At 39.4% G+C, this 24,343-nt stretch overlaps 1 protein-coding gene across 2 annotated transcripts in view; it reads left to right on the top strand.

Moving 5' to 3' along the window:
• Positions 1 to 154: 154 nt before the first annotated feature.
• Positions 155 to 24,343, top strand: part of LOC121299263 (pyruvate kinase PKM-like) — a 29,985-nt gene continuing 5,796 nt past the window's right edge. The window contains exons 1-8 of one of the 2 annotated variants that reach the window (XM_041226930.1): positions 155 to 260; positions 10,493 to 10,674; positions 13,716 to 13,807; positions 21,083 to 21,214; positions 21,829 to 22,015; positions 22,314 to 22,584; positions 22,663 to 22,813; positions 23,108 to 23,260. In XM_041226930.1, the coding sequence (XP_041082864.1) occupies positions 10,512 to 10,674; positions 13,716 to 13,807; positions 21,083 to 21,214; positions 21,829 to 22,015; positions 22,314 to 22,584; positions 22,663 to 22,813; positions 23,108 to 23,260 (1,149 nt within the window). In that variant the 5' untranslated portion in view covers positions 155 to 260; positions 10,493 to 10,511. The remainder of the gene's footprint in view (positions 261 to 10,492; positions 10,675 to 13,715; positions 13,808 to 21,082; positions 21,215 to 21,828; positions 22,016 to 22,313; positions 22,585 to 22,662; positions 22,814 to 23,107; positions 23,261 to 24,343) is intronic. The other variant, XM_041226929.1, reaches the window with a different exon arrangement.

Genomic DNA, 24,343 nt, shown 5'->3' on the forward strand with positions numbered 1-24,343 from the left:
CTTCTTCTATTGAAAATAACCGATATATTTTAATTTCGGTTTACATTTTCTTCTTCTTGGCTTAAGTCCTTAATCTTTTCATTATAAGTGTGTCGGCAAAAGTAGAGTGATTGGAAGATAATGCCAGAGGTTGCACTTTCTAGTGTGCGGATTTATACATATCAGTGAAACTGAAAAGTAGATCCGGTAGCACCGGTAGGTCATCTTGAGCCGGTTGTCGCAGCAGCCGACCAGTTTGCTGCAGAGCGTATCGAGTGGAGGTGAGTATTAGGAAGTTGTAGGAGTTGCGTAGCATTCTAATGCGGGAGAAAACGTCGATCTAAAAGAGGGTACCATCTAGGTGGCGACTACTAGGAGGTTTCTGTAATATGGTTAAAAAGGAATAGATTTAACGTGGTAGGGGTAATAACGTTTAACATGTTTTGAAATGATTTAGTTCATTCATTCGTACCGCCAGGCATCGTAGTTCTAAATGTTATTTTAGTAACGGTTGCTGTGCGGCGTAAAATTTGTTATTTTACGTAGTGTGTGTTTGTGCGCACAATTACATCTTGCATTAATATTTTAAATCACGTATTACTTGCTTGTATATTATTCCGCTAAGCTGTTACAGTTTCTGAGGTTTGTTTAAAAGATAACCAGCATTACCATGTATACTTCAATGAACGCAATGGATGATGCAGCTCTAAAACCCTCAAGTGCGACTCTGGAGCTCCCGAGGCGCTGGTGTGGGGTGATGTGAGGAGATGCCCGCTGTGGCCCTTTTTCTAGCACAGTGGGGACGGCTGTTATATGCAGCACATTTAGTTATGCAGCCTTTGGCAGTTTGTGCTAGTTATACCGAGACAATTGGAGGTGCTTTATCTGTAGATGTTAAATCCCTTTGCCAGTCCAACTGACTACCAGTCCATTTTTCAGTTCAGCAATGTTGTCGCAACCCCCCGACAAAACATGTATGTGCTTTGGGGTGAAAACATTTTTATATACAGTATCTTTATTACAGTGTACTACTGTTAAGAATACAAAATTTGACTAGCCTTTTGAAGAAAGGATTGGGATCTGTATGTCATTTGTCTTGTCAGTCATATGCGCATTTGATTTCCTTTTGATTTGTAATGCCTCTTAAGCTTTAGGTCAGAGGTTGCTTTTCTGAACTGAATGATCCAAACTATCGGGGTATATTATGTATACTTTTATTGACTTCCAAGGGTAGGATTTTTCATGTAGTGTGTATCTTCAAAGCGACAGGCTTTTTTTTTTTTTTTTTTTTTTTTTATTTAATTTAATTTAATAAAAAAAAAAATAAAAAAAGCTCAATGTGTATGCATTTAAAGTGGAAAAGCACTTAATTGCTCATCAGTAAGAGACCTGACTTGCAGTGCAGTCGGTTTGGATTAGGAGGATGTGATTCATCCATGGCCTCTGTGTAGAGATTGAATGTACTGTTGCATCGAAGGACAGACTTGATTTGCTCTCGGGCTCCGCTCTGACACTTCTAAATTGATTGCTGCCAGTACACTGCAAAATTACATTGCTTGTGGAGGACAGGGGCGGGGGGAGTCTTGAGAAATAATACTTGAACAAGAAATTTAAAATCACACTAAGCAATATTACCTGATACTGGGTTAGCAAATCAATACTTTAACATCCATGTGAAGAGCTTATACGTTTCAACTGCTGTGTCATTAACCGTTTGGAGAGGTCAAGTTCATATTTTCAGTAACTCCTCTGGTCACATAACTCCACCTTGAGGTAGTGACTTCATTGTGCATTGTTTTAAACACTTATGTTGGTGCCCTTGATATTACAGTAACGTAGGTCTGACATGAGACATGTGACTTTTTTTTTTTCCTGGGGAATGAAGCAGTACAGTTGCTGATCCTCTTTGTTACACCAGTGAAAATGAACTGTTACTCTGCCACGTTGTTTTGTGTTGAAGTGAGTAATGTGGTAGGTAACTGAGTGAGTGTTAGGGAAATAGAGTAAGGAGGCTGTGGTTGCATTTGCACTTTGATGAAATACCCCACCCCCCCACCGCCAGTTTTATTAAAGTGGGATTTCTCAGTGTGATTAAGACTTTCTGTGCTTGATTGTGACTTTGGTTGTCAAGGGTTTTTTTTTTTTTTTTTTTTTTTTTTTGTGGCCTTGCCAGGAATGCGGTGTGTCTAACTCATTTACTTCCCTCCAGTGTTGATCAGGTGTCCCTGTTTCCTGTTGCAGTAATGTCTTGTAGTACATTGTGACAGCACCTCTGTTAACAAGGCACCTGGTCCTGTTAAGAACATAAGAACATAAGAAAGTTTACAAACGAGAGGAGGCCATTCGGCCCATCTTGCTCGTTTGGTTGTTAGTAGCTTATTGATCCCAAAATCTCATCAAGCAGCTTCTTGAAGGATCCCAGGGTGTCAGCTTCAACAACATTACTGGGGAGTTGATTCCAGACCCTCACAATTCTCTGTGTAAAAAAGTGTCTCCTATTTTCTGTTCTGAATGCCCCTTTTTCTAAACTCCATTTGTGACCCCTGGTCCTTGTTTCTTTTTTCAGGCTGAAAAAGTCCCTTGCGTCGACACTGTCAATACCTTTTAGAATTTTGAATGCTTGAATTAGGTCGCCACGTAGTCTTCTTTGTTCAAGACTGAACAGATTCAATTCTTTTAGCCTGTCTGCATATGACATGCCTTTTAAGCCCGGAATAATTCTGGTCGCTCTTCTTTGCACTCTTTCTAGAGCAGCAATATCTTTTTTATAGCGAGGTGACCAGAACTGCACACAATATTCAAGATGAGGTCTTACAATGCATTGTACAGTTTTAACATTACTTCCCTTGATTTAAATTCAACACTTTTCACAATGTATCCGAGCATCTTGTTAGCCTTTTTTATAGCTTCCCCACATTGTCTAGATGAAGACATTTCTGAGTCAACAAAAACTCCTAGGTCTTTTTCATAGATTCCTTCTCCAATTTCAATATCTCCCATATGATATTTATAATGTACATTTTTATTTCCTGCGTGCAGTACCTTACACTTTTCTCTATTAAATGCCATTTGCCATGTGTCTGCCCAGTTCTGAATCTTGTCTAGATCATTTTGAATGACCTTTGCTGCTGCAACAGTGTTTGCCACTCCTCCTACTTTTGTGTCGTCTGCAAATTTAACAAGTTTGCTTACTATACCAGAATCTAAATCATTAATGTAGATTAGGAATAGCAGAGGACCTAATACTGATCCCTGTGGTACACCGCTGGTTACCACACTCCATTCTGAGGTTTTTCCTCTAATCAGTACTTTCTGTTTTCTACATGTTAACCACTCCCTAATCCATGTACATGTGTTTCCTTGAATCCCAACTGCGTTCAGTTTGAGAATTAATCTTTTGTGCGGGACTTTGTCAAAAGCTTTCTGGAAATCTAAATAAACCATGTCATATGCTTTGCAATTATCCATTATCGATGTTGCATCCTCAAAAAAATCAAGCAAGTTAGTTAGGCACGATCTCCCTTTCCTAAAACCAGTTGACTGTCTCCCAGTACCCTCATATAGGTAATTTTCCATTTTGGATCTTATTATAGTTTCCATAAGTTTGCATATAATAGAAGTCAGGCTTACTGGTCTGTAGTTACCTGGTTCAGTTTTGTTTCCCTTTTTGTGGATCGGTATTACGTTTGCAATTTTCCAGTCTGTCGGTACCACCCCTGTGTCAAGAGACTGCTGCATGATCTTGGTTAGCACTTCTTTCATTTCTTTGAGTACTACTGATCTCATCCGGCCCAGGGGATTTGTTTATTTTAAGAGCTCCTTCATGAACAGTAATGTGTTTGCATGCTATGCTGTAGCATCCAAGCCTTTAAAGCCTTACCCAGCACGCAGACTGTATGTACCTTGTTGGTACCCAACTACAAGTGGATCATTTTTTGGAAGTTGGTAGGTAACCTTAAGAAGGACTCTGTGGAGGAAGCTCCCTTAAAGTCACTCTTGGTTTGGATTGTAGGAACAGCTACATAATTGTCTAGCTTTCTGAAAATCTAGGCGTACTATCAGGTTAGAGATAAGGTGAGAGCATTTATCGCTAGTGCTGTGAAGAAGGCATATTGCCTTTTCAGGGTAGGTGTAGACAGTAAAGCACTGGCCTGGCCTCGTTGTGTCTGAGGAATCTGTAGAGTTAGAGACTGGGGTTGCTAGGTAAAGGGCAGGCAGTGAAACAACTGCTCTGCATCTGGAGGAAATCCAGCTCTCAGGTATGTGTGTCTAGGATGTGAGCATGCGTATGAGATTAAGAAGACCTGACTGAGGCTTGTGATGCATGCAGCCTCTTGCACAGAAGTACTACATGGAATGCATTTTGTTATGTATAGGTTGGAAAAAATGGGGGCGGGGTACAAGACTTTAAGGTGAAAATACAAATTAAAAAGAAAAAAAGCATTGTTTAGACTTTAACTGACCTTCAAGGTATTGTTCCTCCAAGACAAGCTCCTTGTGATTTAGAATGTGAAGTCGGGGAGGTTGCCAGGGGCACTTTCATTTACAGGTACCAGAATCTTTTGATGCCTCTAATCTTTGTCTTTTGATGTCTTTAATATTTGAATGTATGTAAGAATTTCCACTTTTCCTCTTTCCTGAATTAGTTGCATCTCGAAGTCAGGAGTTTACTGTGAAACTGTGCAAAGTACAGTAACTTACTGACATCCTTCAAAGGGGACACTTGCAGTGCTGATGAAGTAATGAAAGAATATGCCTGGAAAACTGTAATACTCATTTGCATTGTAAAGAGATAATTGCATTTTTTAATAATGCATGTATACCACGTCACCACTGGAACAGTACAATCTTTGTACTACTGCTTCCAGGATTAATGGGAAAGAAAAGGAACTGAGAGAGAAATGCAGTCAGGGTCCCCCGCCCAGAAGCAAGGTTGTAGTAATTTCAAAGTCTGAACTGCCTTTATTGTCGTCAGTGACAAACTCCCTGCCGTCTTTGGCTTTCTGATACAGCATGTCACGATGGAAATAAGACTCCATCACATAGCTGTTTGATCCATTTCTGGTTTTATTACGTTAATGCACATCTGAGCTTTTTCCCTATACACACTGTGGTTAATCAAGTTTGTAGTTAAACTTGGAGTTTATTACAAACTTATTTCCATCCATGCGATCAACCTGCAATTTTTATATTTAGAAAAACACACATACTTGCATCAGTCTCTAATAAACGTGTTTGGATTGCTTTTTTCTCAGTTCTTCTCTTGATACGTATTGCTTTGTATTGGTTGCTATTTGGTGCACTAATTTTAATCAACTTCCATGTTCCACTGTATACCCTGTGGAATGTGTTATGGTAACCTTGTATGCTGCATGCATTTCTGTTTTTTGTTTGGCCATTAAAGACTCTGGGGTACATTGCACAGACTTTTTACAAGGTCATGTTACCGACACCCAATTGCTGTCGGGAAACTGCATGGCCATTTCTTGCTGTATAAGTAATGAATTAACTAAAATATTATAAAATTTGTAATATTATATATCATATATCGAGGGATATATCATCTATAGTCGAAAAGTTCATTTTCACAGTCAGTCTACTGCTCCCTAATTAGTAGACAATACAGCTTTTCAAGTAATAAAGCAAATGCTGTATTTTGCTGAACGGATTGGGCAGTTTAAAGTTTTGTTTTATTGTGGTGCTGGTGATCCTCCCGAGTAAACGTTCCTCTCCTGAAACATTAAACTAGTTGGTCAAAAGAGTGAAAAAGCATCCTTTGTGTGGGGTGCTGGTGGGCTGCTCGAGGTGATTTTTAAATCTGTGGTTTGCTAATATTGTGTAGTACAGCACACTAATGTAGCCTCTCATCCTGGGATGCTGTGCAGTCCTGCTCCTGTGTGTTTATACCGTATTTGCATCAGGTTGTTGAATTCCGCCAGGATTATCTGGCTGTCTGTGTATGAATAGAGTCTGCTGTGAGATGTGAGTCTGCTCACGTACTGTACTGCTTAGTCACTGCCCACAGCTTGCACTGCAGTAACCTCTACAGCCTAGGAGACCACTGGAAGGCAACCCCATCTGAGCCCACATTATGTGCTTTTGATCTACCAAGAGGACCCAACATGACCTGTACCATGCATATGTCCAAAATGTTTGTTAAATTAGTATCTATAGAACAAGCACCTATGGTGTAAATACAGCCACTGTCATTTTACCAATGTGCTGGGTTTAAATGTTTGAAACCCTTTTGTAATAAGAACAACAAACAAATAAACCAGTGCATATTTAGGCACAAGTAGATCTGATGTGCTGTTCTGCAGCTTGAGCCATAGGACACTTATTCTGATGCAGTATTGAATGTGATGCTGGTACGATTTAAGGGCAGTGGGATGTGACAGCCAGCACGTCTTCTCCAGAAATGGAAGTGTTCATGCAGTGCTTGGTCAGGAAGGATTTGTGCTGATTACAGGTAATCCTGTGCTGCATTCAGGCCACCTGTGAGTTCAGCCTCCAAGGGCTTTAACCTTCAGAGACTTTGGTTAGCTGCTAGACTCATTTATACCTGACGCATTCCGTTTGCAGTCTACACCTTTGTTTGCCAGCTGTATGATTCTGGGACAGTTCTCCGTTATGAAATACTGAACTGCTAGTATATGTTTACAAATCGTTCTGAAGCAACTTCCTCTTGCACAAATGTACTGTAAAGCCAGGTACTTCCCTTTGTGATTAGGAAATATAGATACTTGCTACAGTAGCAACCAGCCTGTGTGAATGCTGTGGGTATTTTTACTAGCGGTTGCACACAGTACAGCTGGGTTGTTCTTTGGAGTAAGTCCTATTCTTGACAATTCCAGGCTTCCTATTTCAACTGCCCTTCATGTGCATGTGGTTAATGGAAACGTTGTTGTGCATTTAATTGGGTTGGGTTAGAGTACTGGAGTACTCTAAATTTGTAATTACTCGAGCACTAATTTATTACTCAAAGTAAATAATATCTCTTCATGAATGTAAGTTCAGTATATTGTAGCGACCCAGTCAGTTCCAGTCCTCAAGACTTTTCTTTTTGTCTTGTTTTGTCTGGTTCTATGCCTTTTTTGTTATTTGTATTGTACCAGGGAGGGACCGTACCACTAGTTTCGGTAGTGTGTGTGTGAGCTGCTATTGGGTGCCGACCATGAGTAGTGGTTTGCTCTCTTTGTGTGTGAGGGGACTGATGGAGCCTGAGCCTGTGTGTGTGGAATAGAGGAATTCAGCAAGTTTTTAGGATAGACAGGAGGAAGCATGTTTTGTCCTGACCCAAACAGGGACCCTGTTTATTTAATAAAGTAGTTTTGTTAGCGTCTGAATTCCATCTCCATCTCCTGCTTTGAGCCTCAAGTCCAGGGGCAGTTGCATTGTCGTATTCAGGTATACCTTCTTAGCATGGAAGTAACTAGGGTTTGAGGTTTTCCAATTTAAATTTACTCTGTATGTCTGAAAGTTATGTGGTTGCCCATTTCATGACTTCCTAAATACATGTATTAAATACCCTGACAGTGTTTTGAAAGGCAGGACCACAAAAATAAGGAAGTTCTAAGCCTGCCCACCTAGAACCATCATTTTGACTGGTTTTTGCAATATGTGTGTTAATTTAAATATAACCTACAATATTCTTTTTATTTTATTTATATATATACTGGACCTGGCAGCCGTCAATTCCTTTGTTTTGTACAAGGAATGTACTATGGAAAATATCAGTAGGAGAGCACTAAATTATGCAATTCCCATCCAATAGCATTTACCCAACGCTTGTCTGTGGATGGTTGCACACGTTATCTTTAGTGTGTTCCAAAATGTTCTGTACACTTCTCAGAAATATTATGTATTTAATCTCCTCATGTTGCAATGTTGGCCCAACAGTGAAGGAATTGATTCACAGGACCGCTAAGAAACTGGTTTCACAACTTTCGGTGTAAATTCTTTGTTGCATGATCATCTTGGCCTATTTCTCCTTTCCCTGGAAGCAGTGTTCCCTTCAGTCCTGATTTCTAAGACAACTGACTACCTTCTGGCATTCATTCTCCACACAATGCAGTCTGAACATGCAGTCTTCAGACCTTTTGTATTGAGCAGATGATTTACATGTATGATGGGTACACAAGTGTTTAATTTCCACAGAGGTGAATTTGTGGAATAATGTTATCCTGATGTACTATCAATTATTTAGACCCATTGCTTCATTGAGAGCTATAAAGTATCATTTGTTCCTAGTGGTAACCCTGGTGTTTAGTTGGCACTGAAGTAAATTGCCCTTGTTGCTGTTTGAAAGAAGTGTCATGTACCTTTTTGATAAATGTATTCAAACATTAAAACAGTAGTTTTAATTGCAGTACTGCTTTAGAGTCAAGCCCTTGGTTGTAAGCTACACCCGTTCATGTAGTTTTATTTAATGAGCATGCAGGGCTGATTGGGGATAACCTTTTCTATTCAGCTTCACTGCTTTTCCACTCCTGTTTCTCATTTAACCTTAAGACTAAAGCCAGCGAGTGGAAATTTACTAGCTTATGTGATTCATCATGCCATCTGCAGTGCAGTTTGCCGTGATTTCTGGTATACAATCCTGTGTAGTAATACTTTCAAGCTTTCTCTGATCCAGTTTCTCAACCTCCTTTTTCTCTCAACATCCCTTCTGTTTTCTCAATTTTTGTAATCCACATTAAAGTGTTTCCTTAATGACAACTAGAATTGCCACTTCAAATGTTCATCTGCAAGTCTCTGTTTTATACAGATGAGAACCATGAATATAATAGCTGATTTTAAGATGCCGCTCAGGATCTGCTGTAGTAAGTGTGTTGCGTAACAAAACGAAGAGGGCTTAGTCATGTCTCTGCGAGAGAGGCAGCACGTAGTGTAGCAGTCCGAGTCAGGGCCTACTGCATCACAGACACTTCCTCTTAGAGGCAGAGCTACAGCTTCTTCCTCCTTTTGTGTCTGATATGCTGCCCTAGGAACTGGTAATGTTTGTGTGTTTTATATCTGAGCTTCTCATCTCCATTTATTTAACATCTCCAACTGACTGAAGAACATAGTCTCTTAACTTTAGGTAAGGTACATTGTAATGACCTTGACGGAAAACTGAAACTACTGTGATTTCCCACGCTTTTTAATCATGCAGTCCAACCATTAGACCAGAGGGGTTATAATGGGCTCTTTAGGATCTGTATCTCAGAAACCAGGTTTTCCAGATAAATTCCAACTCATGCGAGCTTTTAGTTATATATAATTTATATTGCTAGCAAGGCTCTTTAAACTATATATCTGATACAGCACTGCTTTTACCAGTAAGTGCATGCAGAAACATGCGTTTTGATCAGAGCTGAAGGTATGAGAAATTAAGCTGACAAACTATGAAAATAATAAACCACCGCTGACTTGTGTATAAAACAGCACATATTCATAAATAAGTAATGTAATAATTGGTGTGTAGCCTAGACTTCCTAAAGTTGGCACACCCTGGTCCATGTAACTAGACCTCTGCAGAGACTCCGCTTATATTTAATAGGCTTGCTTGACTGATGGAGTCAGTAGGCAGGTTTGGGTTAGTACAGTCCAGCATCAACCTCTCAATGAGAATTCATGTAGTGGATGGCAGATGAAAAGTGAAATCTAAGATCTTCTCTCCTTTTTAATTTTTTAATTTTAGATAGATAGATAGAAGTACAACCTGTGATCAGTGCTCACTTACTCTGCAATGCATTTAATCTTCTGTTCTTGTCAAACGAATGAGCTGCTCAGTTCAAATCGATGGCCTTCAAATGAAAACTAGTGTATTGCAGCTTGGGTGACTTTGGATTACTAGCTGACATATTTTGCAGTGCATGTTTGCATCTGCATTAAAGTCCATGATTGGTAATGTGAGTCTCATTGCATCTCTGGAAACCATTGGCATCTCTTCTGCCTAAGTTTGTTCTCCCTGCTGGCATGGCACCCTTAAATGCCTAAGAATAGATAATTGAAAGGGTCCAAATCTTTAGTTAATTCTTCCTTTTTAATTTAAATTTTTCCTTTATTTAGTTTTATTTCTAATAAAACTTACTTTTTATTCACTAGAAACGTTGTCTAGTTTGATTCTTTCGATAAAGGTCAGGTTCTACATGATTGGAATTCAAAACAAGGTATTCAGTTATTACAGTTTAAACTAATACAAATACCTTGCACACTACAATTGGAAAGATGTGCAGCAGTGGTTCTGTGAAGTAAATAAACTTTTCTGATGCACACACTAGCACAAGTGGTGAGAGAACCCAACTCTATCTTGTCTTCTGGACAAGTGTGATTGAGCATGTAGGATGCAGCTTATGTTGCCTTCTTTCAGTTACTTTGAGGAAATGTATGTAAAGATCAGCCTTTTAGTGTTAAACTGTGTGTACTGAGATCCACAGAACTGAACTCTAACAATGACAGTTGCTGGACTGAAGCTGTTGTCAAGCTAACCTTCTGCTCCTCCTCCTCCCCCCACCATTCTGAATTGCAGGACAGACCCAATAGTGACCATGCCCTCATCAAAGACTCATTCCCAAGAGATGGGTAGTGCCTTTATCCAGACCCAGCAGCTCAACGCTTCCATGGCTGACACCTTCCTGGAGCACCTGTGTCTGCTGGACATAGACTCGGAGCCGACCACTGCCCGCAACACCGGCATCATCTGTACGATCGGTGAGTGCTGCCTGGGGACCACAACTGACCAGGGTTTCACCTCAACCAGGGAATACATTTTGTGCATGTGTGTGTGTGTGTGTGTGTAATATATATATATATATATATATATATATATATATATATATATATATATATATATATATATATATATATATATATATATATATATACATATAGAAATAACATTTTTTTTTTTGTTTTTTGTTCCTGGGTAGTAAGTGTTATTTCCTAATTGCTTATGCCTCAAAAGTATAGAAAATGGCTATTATTCCCCACAAACTTTGCTTTTTTGACCAGGACAGTGATATTTCAAAATATCACTATTTCCAATGAGAAAACGGGCAAATGTGTGTCTTTTCGTTCACATAAAGTAAAAAAAAAAAAAAAAAAACACATGAATCCAAATTAACATGTATTTATACTAAAGTAATACAAAAATGACTACAAAAGATTTAGAAGGGAGTAGTTTTTCGAGATTTACGATTATACTGTAAACACTTCTAAATCTTTTGTAGTCATTTTTGTTTTAATTTAGATTCATATGTTGTTTATTTCTGACTTTATGTGAACGAAAAGACACGCATTTGCCCGTTTTCCCATTGGAAATAGTGATATTTTGAAATATCACTGTCCTGATCACAAAAGCAAATAGCCATTTTCTATACTTTTGAGGCATAAGCAATTAGGAAATAACACTTACTACCCAGGAACAAAAATTGTGTTACATAGTGTAATTAGTACCAGTCAAAAGTTTGAGTACACCTGCTTGAAACCAGGTTTTTCATGATTATCTATGCTTTTAACTGTATAAACTTCTCTATTAACACTTAATATTTCATTATATGATATGTGTACTTATATGAGCTGATAATCATAAGTGAATTGCATTCAAAAATTTAATTTTTCAGTGAAAATGTAAATCTTGTCAATTTTCAATGAAATGGTCACCCAGGCAAGGGGATTTCAGTCTGAAGCCCAAGTCTGTTAAAAGTCTGAAATGTGTATGACAGACACTGTGTTAGAACACTGGCCTAAGTATAAAAGTGTCTTTATTTAGATGTTCTTTGAGTTAACTAGCATGTTACCTAATTAACCTTTTTTCACCAATTGTTAACAGGTGAGGGTCCATGATTATTATAAATATAGATAGCATAGGCACAAGTTTGTCATTCCTGAATGTAAGGAAGCAGAAAATGGCAAAATACGCTGAGTTAATCAAAGAAAAAAGCAAAGAAATTTCGAGCCACAAGTCTGCAAAACCGGCGATTAACTGCCCCTGAAATACAAGCTCAGGTAAATGCTACTAGAAGTACAGATGTTTCAACATAAACTGTTAAGAGGAAATTGTGTGAAGCTCACCTAACTGGAAGAATTGCTGCAAAGAAACCATTGTTAAGAGTGCAGAATAAGAGGAAGAGACTTGCCTGGGCCAAAAAACACAAACTGGACGTTTGAGGAGCGGAAGTCAGTCTTATGGACTAATGAGTCAAAATTTGAAATATTTGGGTCCAACTGCCGACTATTTGTAAAACGCAGAGAGTGTGAGCGCATGAGTTCTGCATGTGTGGTTCCCACTGTCAAGCATGGAGGAGGCAGTGTCATGGTCTGGGGTTGCTTTGCTGGTGACATAGTTGGTGATCTTTACCAAGTCCATGGCAAGCTCAACCAGCATGGCTATCATAGCATACTTCAGAGGCATTCCATTCCATCAGGATTACGGCTGGTTGGGCAGTCCTTCGTTCTTCAGCAAGATAATGACCCGAAACACACCTCAGAGTTGTGCATGAACTACCTGGCAAAGAAGGAAAGTGAAGGACAACTCAATGTAATGACCTGGCCTGCCCAGTCTCCAGACCTCAATTCCATAGAACTTGTATGGGACGAACTGGACATAAGAGTCAAAGCAATGCTACCCACAAGTGCCCTACATCTCTGGGAATTGCTGCAGTTGGGAAGACATGTCGGGTGATTTCCTGTTAAAACTTGTTAACAGAATGCCTTGTGTTTGTGAGGCTGTTAAGGCAAAATGTGGCTATTTTGAGGAATACAAGATTTAGACAATTTTCTTGAACATTTCTTTGATACTACTTATGTTTTGTATATTGTAACATGAAATGTATTTACAGAAACGTGTACGACGTAAAACATTGTCAATTATGAAAAAAAAAACTTTCCAGCAAGTGCACTCAAACATTTGACTGGTACTGTGTGCATGTATATAAGCTGCTCCATGGAGAGTTCTAGTTATATCATGTTTGTGTATGTCTACATTTTATATTGTGATGCAGATATGTTGTAGACCATTTTACTGCAATATAAAAATAGATATAGCCTGCTCTGTACAAACACACTGCATGTAACAGGTCTCTAGACGTTTTTTTCTCCGGAAAAAGCCAAGAAAACCTTTCAATGGCAGAGTGAGACCGATACGAGCCAAATGAAGCCGGAAAAAAAAAAAAAAAAGCGTATCTGATAGCTCCATGCACCACATAAATATAATGTCACATATAACATGGACATAAACAAAGAAGATAGCTGCTTCCTCATCCAGCACTCAAAGAATATCAGACGCGCAGAGCGTTTTGAGATGCTCTAGTAATAAAATAATGATTTGGATCACATTATTGAGGAGTTTGGTGATAAAAGAAGTGATCAGGAGAGGATTTATCAGTATGCACGTCTATAAAGAGATATGTGAAAAATATAGCGAACAAGGGGTGGGGCTTGGCTGGAGATACACTCAGTACTGTACTTTTGCGATTCAGTGCCATTTAAACTTGTTTTACTTGTTTAAACGGCAGGTGTGAAAATAAATTGGACCTGACATGCCTGACAAGTGCTGAATGAATGGACCGCAAAGGGTTAAAGACTCAAGCTCCATAAATTCACGCGCAAGTTTGCTGAAAAGCAAATGCAGTTTTGGATCTTCAACTTTTATATTGTACCAGTGGTGTTTTTGTTGCATTATTTGTAAGTGGTGCAGTTCATGTTGGTGCTGACGGTTTGTTTTCTTTGATCCCGATTGTGTTTGTGTATAGGGCCAGTCTCTCGTTCCGTGGAGACTCTGAAAGAGATGATCAAAGCTGGAATGAATGTGGCTCGACTCAACTTCTCTCACGGCACTCACGAGGTGGGTCTAATTCTTTGGGACCCAAGAAAGTAACTGATTTTAGGGCCTTTCTACCCATATACCTCTAGTGGAGTCCTTCTGCATGTGTTGGGCCCCAGTTAAAGTCCTTCTGAGGTGGTGAAGTAGGGGGGTTTCCTTGAACTCAGGCCTGTGGCAGTGCTGTGTTGATGGCCCTCTTCAGCAGAACTAACCCTTTGGCCTTGCTGGGATGTGACCTTTTTTGTTTTGACTTCTTCTGAACTGTTATCTGAAAGGTCATGTCTGTAAGGAGATAGGTCTAGTCCCTGTTGCCCTTCTCATCTCCCCTGGTCATTCTAAAGCAGTGCTCGGGGTGGGGGGGGCGTGTAACTCTTAGACAGGCAGCTTTGGCTATACCGTTAATAGCAGAGATACCATGACAAATTGCCAACCTACATTTGCTGCACTGTAGGAAGTCTTTAACAGAACTTACAAGTGTCTAATGGCTTCTTGTGGAGGTCGTTTGCGCAGCACATTTACCCACTGTGACTGAAAAGCAAAGATGATATGTCTCCTATGAAATTTGTTTTTAACTTTTGTAGATCACTCACTGAACAGCGTTCTATAGATGGCTTTGTCAGTTTGATTTAATGTCACTAAACACAATCAAGCTGAACAGAATATTTATAATGCATGTTTGCCTAGGGTATTCAAACAATTTGTGTACTGAAACCAAAAGTCTGCATGAGTTCCTGACATTTCAAGAGCAGAGGGCAGTTGGTGGCTGCATGTTCTCAAAAGGGCAGTGGAAACACAATCTCTCTGACCTACCAGTCTCTCCTGTCAGTCTATAAATACACTATCTGTTACTTTTCCCACTGTAACAGCTTTCCATATATAGCACTCAGCACTAGCTAGTTCAGTTCCCATTAACTGCAAGCATTCAAATCTTAGAGGTCAGACTGCAGCCATCTCTTCTGACTTGTAGATTTAGAATGTAATTCTAGAAATTGCTGTTCTCTTCACCATAGCTGAAACAGTGTAAACTTGTAAGATTAGCTCACAATGAGTTACACAAGGCTGAAAGTCCTTGAGGTTATCATTGCCAGCCCTGCAGGATGTTTTAAACTACATTGTCATTTCCCTGTGAGCACTTGTTGTGACGCATACAACAAATGCTGTTTCTTTCTGTTTAAGAGGTGGGTGTTTGTGTGTGTGTGTGTGTTTTTTTTTTTTTTTTTTTTTTTTTGTATACTGGTGAAATTGAGCAAATGCACTCGAGGACTCAGATTGTTACTTGGAGGGGAATCTGTACCTGATTCCAAAGTTGTGTGACTTGGAGGGGTATTTAAGACCTTTTATCATCATTTGCCTAGCCCCATACAATAAAACTGCAGGATTAATCCCTCTTACTTCTGTAGACTCCCTGATCTGCTTCAGCAGTTTCAATACCCGTGACATGATTGCTTTTAAACAATTCAAACAACAAAATATATTTAACATTGAAATACATAGGATTGTAAATGATAGTACTTAAATAATATCAGAATAACAATACTGAATATCAGAATAACAATACTGTAGTCTCAATCACAGTGTGTGTGTGTGTGTAATGTGTATATATATATATATATATATATATATATATAAACCCACCCCCCCCAAAAAAAAAAAAAAAAAAAAAGTATTGGGGGTTACAAGGAAAATAAAACTTCTTATAGAGTGACTCATTAATTATTCAAACTGTTTAGACCGAAGGGCAATTCTAAGTACCCTCCTTTTAGTATGCTTTCTTTTCCAAATCAACTGTTGTGCGATCATACAGGTCCAAATGTCATGACATTAGCAGGCTTGTAGATATTACATATGTAATGCAATACTTAAGTAATATAATACACAGACATCAGGATCTCTATAAATAGCTAATATGTGTCTTTACTCACACAAAGGATCAGCATAATTTCTGCACTTCAAATTGTATGAAAGGTTCCGAGATATCCTGAAAGCATCTTGATTTCCTCTACTGTGTGTTAATTTTTTCCATTGCAAAACATAAGGACAGTTCTCTTAACCATCGGCCCATTCTTGGTCTATTCGTATCCCTCCGATGTAAGGCAATCATTCGCCTGACGTGGAGTAAACATAGGTCAATCATTTTCCTCTCATTGCCAGCAGATTTCAGCCCTCGGGGGGGGGGGGGGAGGAGAGCACCCAGTATACAGAGTTTAGAGGTAAAAGGCAGCCTCTTAGAAATCATTTGAGAGAAATCATCAGTAACCTCACACCAGAACCTCTGAATATCAGGACAAGAGTTTGGAAGGAGTAGTATGTCTGCATAATCCAGTTGTATTGCAGCAATTTTATATTGAGTATTAATCGTTTGGGATTGGGCTTTAGAACAGATCTCACTCCACTCTTCACTACAGATAAGTCCACTCCAATCGATTCGTCTGGACTCTGAGGACCTCTTCTATTTAGCAACCAGTATGTTATATAGCTTAGAAACCTGCCCCCTCCCATGTCCCTGACCAGAGGCAGCAGTCTCCAAAGTTGACAATGCAGGCTGGAGAAGGGAGTGGTTCTTCCTAGAGTAAATTAAACTACAGAGTTGTATATATTTAAAGAAATGTTTGCGTGGGATTTCCAATGTGTCTATTAGCTTTTCAAAGGACATTAGAATATCATTAAGCAAGTCAACATTTTTTTTAATCCGTCTATTGGCCCAAAGTCCAGAATCAGATTTTCTGGGTGTAAAATCATTATTCCTCCAAATTGGAGAGAAACGTGACACATTTCTGTACCTCATGCCAAACACTAATTTGTGGTCCTGTCAAAAGGATTCGGTTTGTTTTTTCAGTTTCCTGACATTGGTGAGGTAAAGGTACATGTATAGAGGCATGTGTGAAAGAGTGCATTTCAGTTGATACCCAGGGAAAAGGTTCATTATGTGAAAACCAGCACATAGCAGCTCTCAACTGTGGCAAATATAATAGTTAAGCAGAACCTAAACGGTTTTTATTCCAAATAAAATTTACTAATAGGCTTTTTCATTTTGGAGAAAGAGGGAAGGGATAGAGGGGGGAATAGATTGGAAAAGGTATAGAATTTTGGGAAGGATGCTCATCTTAATTTATATTAATGTGACCAATCAGAGATAGGCATTGCAGACCATTTGTCTAATGATTTAGTTATTGATGAAACAAAGGGATTATAGTTGGCTAGAATAATTTTATTAATTTCAGGAGTAATTCTTATACCCAAATAAGTAAAGCCCTCTGGGGAGTTTAACTATTGAGTTTTTATTTTTGGTTGGAGTCTCTCCTGCTTATTTAAAAATAGTTTTGAGGATTTAATACTGTATTTTATACCCAAAGGATTTTCTGACAGGGTATGAATACACTCAGACAAATTTGACAGGAACAAAATAACATCAGCATGAAGTGCTATATGGTGTTCTAAGTGACCTATTTTTATACCTGTTATGTTTGGATGAATACTTATGGCAATAGCTAAGGTTTCAATCGCTAGGACAAAGAGTTAAGGTGAGAGTGGACACCCCTGGCGGGTGCCTCTTGACAGTTGAAATGGGCTGGATATTGTAGTATTTGTTACAACTTCTGCCAAAGGGCCATATCCACTGAAGATAATTATTGCCAAATCCAAATCGTGAAAGTGCATGGAATAAGTAACTCCATTCAACCCTGTCAGTCTTTCTGCATCTAGCGACAAAACCGCTTTGTCTGGTGCCCCTACGTTTTCATAAACAACATTAATTACTCTTCTGACTCTGTCGGCCCTAGATAAACCCATTCTGATCATTGTGTATTAATTGTGGGAGTAAAGATTCCATTCTGCTAGTCAACACCTTTGCCAGGCCCTTGGTGCCAGAGTTCAAGAGCGATATTGGTCTGTACGAGCTGCAAATTAATGGATTTTTTTCCAGATTTAGGAATTAATGTGATCATAGCACATCTCCAAGAAGCCGGGAGCAGATTTTCAAATGATTCCTAAAAGAGGATCCACTAGTTTGTCCTTTTAAATATTTTATATAGGTCAATTGGGAAACCATCAGGACCAGCAGCTTTACCACCTTTTCATAATGGATATGGCTTTTATAACTTCAGATTTCTGAAGTTAGAGGTTTGTTCTTTGGAAATAGATGGAATCTGAAGATTCCTCAGAAAATTTTGCAAGTTTACAGAGTCTGTTAGTCTGTGATTTTTGTATAGAGTTTCATAATAGGATTTAAAGGTATTAATTTCCTTAGGGCCTGTTGACACAGAGCCATTCTCATTCTATTGCATTAATTGCTTTTTCAGACTGTAGAGCTTTAATGCACCAGACCAGAAGCTTTCCAGCCTTTTCTCCCTGATCACAATACATTTGTTTTAGCCTTGTCATACATATATTACTTTATTAATAAAAAGTTCAGAAGAACCTCCCTTTCCAAAACTTTAATTTTATTTTATAATTTGCTCATTTTGGTTTTAAAAGCTTTAGTTTTAGAACTAATATAACTTATGAATTGTCCTCTAATAAATGCTTTAAAAGCTTCCCATCTAACTTAGGCCGTGGTCTGGGTTGTATTAATTTCAAAATATAAATCAGTTTGTTGTCCTACAAATCTTAAGTCTGAATCCTTAAACCACTCTGGATGCACACGCCACTTTTGGGGGTCAGCTATCAGTTTAGAGTCAGTATAAGATTGTGAAATTGGTGCATATTTAGATAGAACAATAGTCATATTTACAATCCAAAATTCTGGGAATAAGTGCGCTAGTAATTAAAAAAATAATCTATTCGAGAATAAGATTGATGTGTGCTTGAATAGCAGAATTTTTTTTTTTTTTTTTTTTTTTTGATTAGTCTTTCTCCAGACCTTGCACAAATTGAGATCTCAAATGCATTCTAGTAATAGTTTCCTACTTTTGCATGCAAGATGTCTTTGAGTTTGCAGAGCGATGAAGAAGTGGATTCAGAGTACAATTAGTTGCCCACCCCCCCCCATAATAATATGACCTGTATGCGATGGGAGAGATAAAAGTCAATTACTGAAAAATTTGGGGTTGTCTGTATTAGGCCCATATATTTACTAATTTAAAATTTTGGGAAAGCAATGACCCTTGAACAATAATATATTTACCAGCTGGTTCGGGTGATAAGTGATTTATTTTAAATGGAACGGATTTATGTATAAGAATCATTACTCCTCTTGTATGTGTAGAATGTGATACCGATAATACTTTTCTGGCCATCTTTTTCTAATTATTTCATCTTGCATTAGATGGGTTTCTTGCCATAAACACTATCATAGAGTTTAATTGCTTAAGCCTATTAAGTACCTGTTTTATTTTAGAGAGTTTATTTAAGCCCCTCATGTTCTAAGAGGTGATTTTAAACCCTGCATTAGGACATCATCCTATTTTACACCTTGAAAGTTAAGTGTCATAGACATAAGCAGATAAAAACCGTATCGGTTGTATACCTCCTTTCATATGTCCATGATCGCACATACCCTGCCGATACTGTCTGACTGCATTCTAAAATGCATGCAGCTGTAGTTAACCTTAACGTTTGACATGGATGCATGGGGAGCACAATATTTTTTCCAAACTGTGATCGAGTCACAGTTCTCAGTTTCTGTTGTAGTTTGTTTACTGAGCATAATAAGTGTGCGATACTGAAAACGAGTCCAATAATAAATAAAAGAATGGTCACTATGCACAAAACACCCAAATGTTGAACCCCCTATCTATTATTAAATTTCCCGGTCGGTCTCCCCAAACAAGACCTTTTGACCCACACAGATCTCTTACTGTTTTCCACATAGATCTGACCCGCCCCCATCCCACTAAACATGGGAAAGCAGCTATGCAAACTGATCCACTTTGCTGAGGAGCAGTCAAACACCAACGGCAGTTCGGTATTGCAATACCCACTCTGCTAAAGGTTAATGTAAAGAAATAAAACAAAATGCAAATAACTAAAACGCATCCTCTAGATAGGCAGCAGCGAAAGGCTAATAACTTCCTCCAACCCAGTTAGTAGCTTCCTCTATTTTAGAAAATATATAATAACACATTTTCAGCATGTTACAAAAAAAAAAAAAAAAGTGGGGGAGAAGGGGGGGAAAAACATAACTCGCTACTGTACTTTTTTAGAAAGAAAAGCCTTTTGTTTTAATGTTGAATCCTCCTTGAGTTGGATAGGATTTTTCAATCGCCCTTTTGCTTTATCATCTCAAGGAACACCTCAGCTGCCGAAGGAGATTCAGAAGTGTGAGTCTGGCCTTTTTAAGATAACATGTAGCATCGCAATCTGTACCAAATATCCATGGCCCTCAGCTGTTTTATTCCATCGAATTGTTTTCGGTGTTTATGTAGATCTGCCGACAGGTCAGGGAAAAACATTGCATGATGATTTTCGTACATCACCCTGCTCTTGTTCCTGGCAGTGTACAGCGCTCGTTCTTTATCTCCTGAAGTTGAGAAATTTCATAATGAGAGCTCTTGGGCGAGTGGGTTTTGGTCCTGTCAGTTTATGCGCTCTTTAGATAATCAGAGGTGACAAAGTTTGAGCCCAGAACCTCCGGCAGTCATGTGTCCAAAAAAAAGCGCTGCATCCTTGCACTCCTTACCCTCTGGGAGACCAATTAGTCTTAAGTTAAATCGGCAATTTACAATTTTCCAATTCATCCAGTTTTAGGATGAGAGCTGTCAGGTCTTAACCACGCGGCCTGATTTCGATTGTAGAGTAGTTATGTTGTCTTCAGCATCGCTAACTCGAGTTTTGGCCTGTGTTAGCCTCCACGAAATGTCTTTTGTCCCTTTTTGATAGTCCACCGCCGCTAACAAGCCGTTCAATTTCAAGGAGAAGTCCTCTTTCATTAAACTAAACTAATTTCATCCAATATTTCCAGTATACAACAAAAGCAATACGGGAGGTAGAGCTTTGTCTTGTAGAACTCCTAAATTATGGAATGGTCTGCCTTTGTTTGTCAGGGAAGCTGGGACCATTCGTTTCAAGTCCAGGCTAAAAATGCACTTTTATAAATTGGCTTTCTTATCTTCGTGAGTTTTAATGTAAACTTTTAAAATTGCTGCTTTTTGTATTCTTTTAAATGGTCTGACTTTGGCAGTTGTATGTATGATGTGCTATTCAGATGTATTATGTGCGTTGTTTTTTTTTTTTTTTTTCCCCGCTATGTACGTTAGTGCTTTTGTGATGCTTTGCACCAATGTATTTCTTTTTCATAATGAATAGGGTGTATCCTTGTGGGTTAAACTGTTTTAGTAACACGGATGTCCTCTCTTGCAGTACCATGAAGGCACCATCAGGAATGTGCGTGAAGCCACTGAGAGCTTCGCTGCTAACCCCATCCTCTACAGACCAGTGGCTATAGCACTGGACACAAAGGGACCAGAAATCAGAACTGGACTCATCAAGGGAGTGAGTACTGATGCTGTATCATTGAACCAAACAAAATGAGTGGACGATACAATTCAGGTCAATTAGCATGCTTCTGAGAACTCTGCTGTTCTAGTATTTCATCCTTCAACAGCTGCCTACTACTATGACTACTAACAACAATTAACAATATTAATTCTGTACATTTGCTGGTTAGCTTTGATTATCTGTGAAACTGGCATGAGTTCAAGTGGAAATCAGGCAGTCGCAGAGTCCCCATCCTGTTCTGCTTTTTAGCATTACAGACCTGTAAAAACCAGGATATGTGTATGAAAGTAATTACTGTTGAGCAAATTGGCTTATGTGAATTGGATATCGATGAAAACTGTTGGAAGGGGGTGGAGGGCTTTAGAGTGGTTTGTTTATTTTGTGTACTACTGTATGTCCTTGACTGAGGTAGGTGTGGGGGTGGGGGTTGATTTTGAGGAGCTTATTTTGCCATCTGTAACCACTTGTTGAATGTTTATTTGCTGAGAGCCTGGATTACAGATTTTCAATGGAAACCCAAATAGTTTGTTCTGCAAGAGACTTGCAGTGCCTGCAAGATGAGCATGAGTAAGTTGCCACACTTGCTCAGCATGCTGTCTCCTGCATAGAGTGGCACAGCCGAGGTGGAGCTGCAGAAGGGCGCCTCTCTGAAGATAACCCTGGACGACAACTTCATGGAGAAATGTGATGAGAACACGGTGTGGGTTGACTACAAAAACCTGACCAAGGTGGTGCAGGCAGGCAGCAAGATCTACATTGATGACGGACTCATCTCACTCCTGGTGAAGGAGCTAGGTGAGAGGACGAAAGCAGCATTAGGGGAGGGAAGAAATTGGGATCTGCACAAGCAATGTCTGCATGCTCCATTCTCTGTGTTGCGAGAATGACCGGAGAGCTCTTAAGATAACCAAAGACCAAAATAAATTAAGGTAGTGAATCTTATCCAGCAGGATAAAATTTCTTGAGGGGAGAAGCCTATCCTTAACCAGTATTGGATCGTATTACCTACTGTGGGAGTAGGCGGGAAGGGCGGACAGACTTGTTGGTAGTGTGAAAGACTGGTTTGTTCGTTATTTGTTTTTCTTTCTTGCAGGGTCTAACTATGTCATGTGTGAGGTAGAGAACGGTGGTATCCTGGGCAGCAAGAAGGGAGTGAACCTGCCAGGCGCTGCGGTGGACCTGCCTGCTGTCTCTGAGAAGGACATCCAGGACCTGCAGTTCGGAGTGGAGCAGGGGGTAGACATGGTCTTCGCCTCCTTCATCCGCAAGGCTACTGATGTGCAGGCTGTTAGGAAAGTCCTGGGAGAGAAGGGCAAAAACATAAAGATCATCAGCAAGATTGAGAATCATGAGGGCGTGCGCAGGTGAGGAAGTGGAGCATCTGAGAGGGGAGTTAGGGGAGAGGGCTCGGAACATAGGTAACGCCACTTCCTTTGTTGCAGGTTTGATGAGATCCTGGAAGCCAGTGACGGCATCATGGTTGCCCGTGGAGATCTTGGAATTGAGATTCCTGCCGAAAAAGTCTTCCTTGCACAGAAGATGATGATTGGTCGTTGCAACAAAGCTGGCAAACCAGTCATCTGCGCCACTCAGGTACCTGCCAACAAATAGTAGCCATACTGCACCTCAGATAACCATTTAGGGAAGTGGTTTCTGTTTTTAATGGATGTTTGTTTTCAAAGTCTGTCTTCTATGGAAATACAAATCTACAAAGCCAATCTGTGCTATACTTATGTTTATTACTCACACCTGACTGGACATAGGGGCCCAAAATACACCATGATAATTGAGACAATGTGTTTTTGTTTTTAAAATAAAAAAAAAAAAAAAAAAAAAAAAATGTAATAGTGTGTGACACCTAGTTTCCCTATTGTGTGTGTTCTCTAGATGTTGGAGAGCATGATTAAGAAACCCCGTCCCACTCGTGCAGAGGCCAGCGATGTGGCCAATGCAGTCCTGGATGGAGCTGACTGCATCATGCTGAGCGGAGAGACAGCCAAGGGAGACTATCCCCTGGAGGCTGTGTGCATGCAGCACGCGGTAAGTATGCACTGGCACTGGGGGTATCTGAACATTACACTGGATGTAAAATATCCCATGGCCTTCTAGGGGAGGGGACATATTATGTCTCAAGATATGTCTTGAGACCTATTCTCTCTCTCTTTCTCTGCCCCCCACCTTGAGTAATTTGTAAATGTTAATCTCAAGCTCCCCTGGTCACCATTTTACCAGAGTGGTCCTTCCTGTGAAGATAACTGCCTCCTCTGACTGATCACAACCATATCTTGTGGAGCTCTGCTGCTTCATACAGAGACAGAGTGCCTGTTTTTCAGGAGGGTAACTGTTCCAGAGCAGTGTTATCAGTGTTGTCTTGCTTTCCTTGTACAATTTTATACCCATTTGTATGTGCCTAGTCTGCAATGTGCTGTTCAGGGATTTTAATTGGGGGTAAGGGACAATGGGTTCTATATAAACAGAAAGCAGTCAATACTTGTCCCTATATTGCCACTCTGTGTGCTGTATCCTTTTAAATTGAAATGCCTATATAAAATGAACACCTTGTAATGAACAAACCAATGCTTGGTTTTCATTTTTAAATTAATATGAAATATAGCAGTAATATAGCAAGTTTAATTGTCATATTGGACACTTTCTCTCATTTTAAATTCCTAGCTCAAAGCCACGGTTCTGCGGTTATTCTCATCCACCTGTCCCACTCGTTGAGCATGCTGCTCCAAGCAGCCATAATTTGGCCCCTCAACCCAATTGCCTAGTGGCTCAGCTCAAAAGTAATATTCAAAACTAAATCTTCAGGACATTTGCTTATGAAACCCAAATCCCAAAGAATAGGGGAGAGAGAACTGCTTTTTTTTTTTTTTTTTTTTTTTTTTTTAACTAGCACTTGAATCTTTTATTTATGGTGCATCTCTTCTTGCTATAACCCCTTCATTAACAGTCTAATCTTTATCTAATTGTACCTGTGATAAGGTAGTCCTAGATTAATGGGTCTGTGAATACACACAGTAATATGTCTTGTTATAGAAATGTTACTAGTATTTCTTAATTGCTTCTGCTGTTCTAATTAAGAGGCTGTGGTTCTGGTTTAAAGCTTTTACTTTTTCC

This window comes from Polyodon spathula, chromosome 24, assembly GCF_017654505.1.
Source record: "Polyodon spathula isolate WHYD16114869_AA chromosome 24, ASM1765450v1, whole genome shotgun sequence".
NCBI lineage: Eukaryota > Metazoa > Chordata > Actinopteri > Acipenseriformes > Polyodontidae > Polyodon > Polyodon spathula.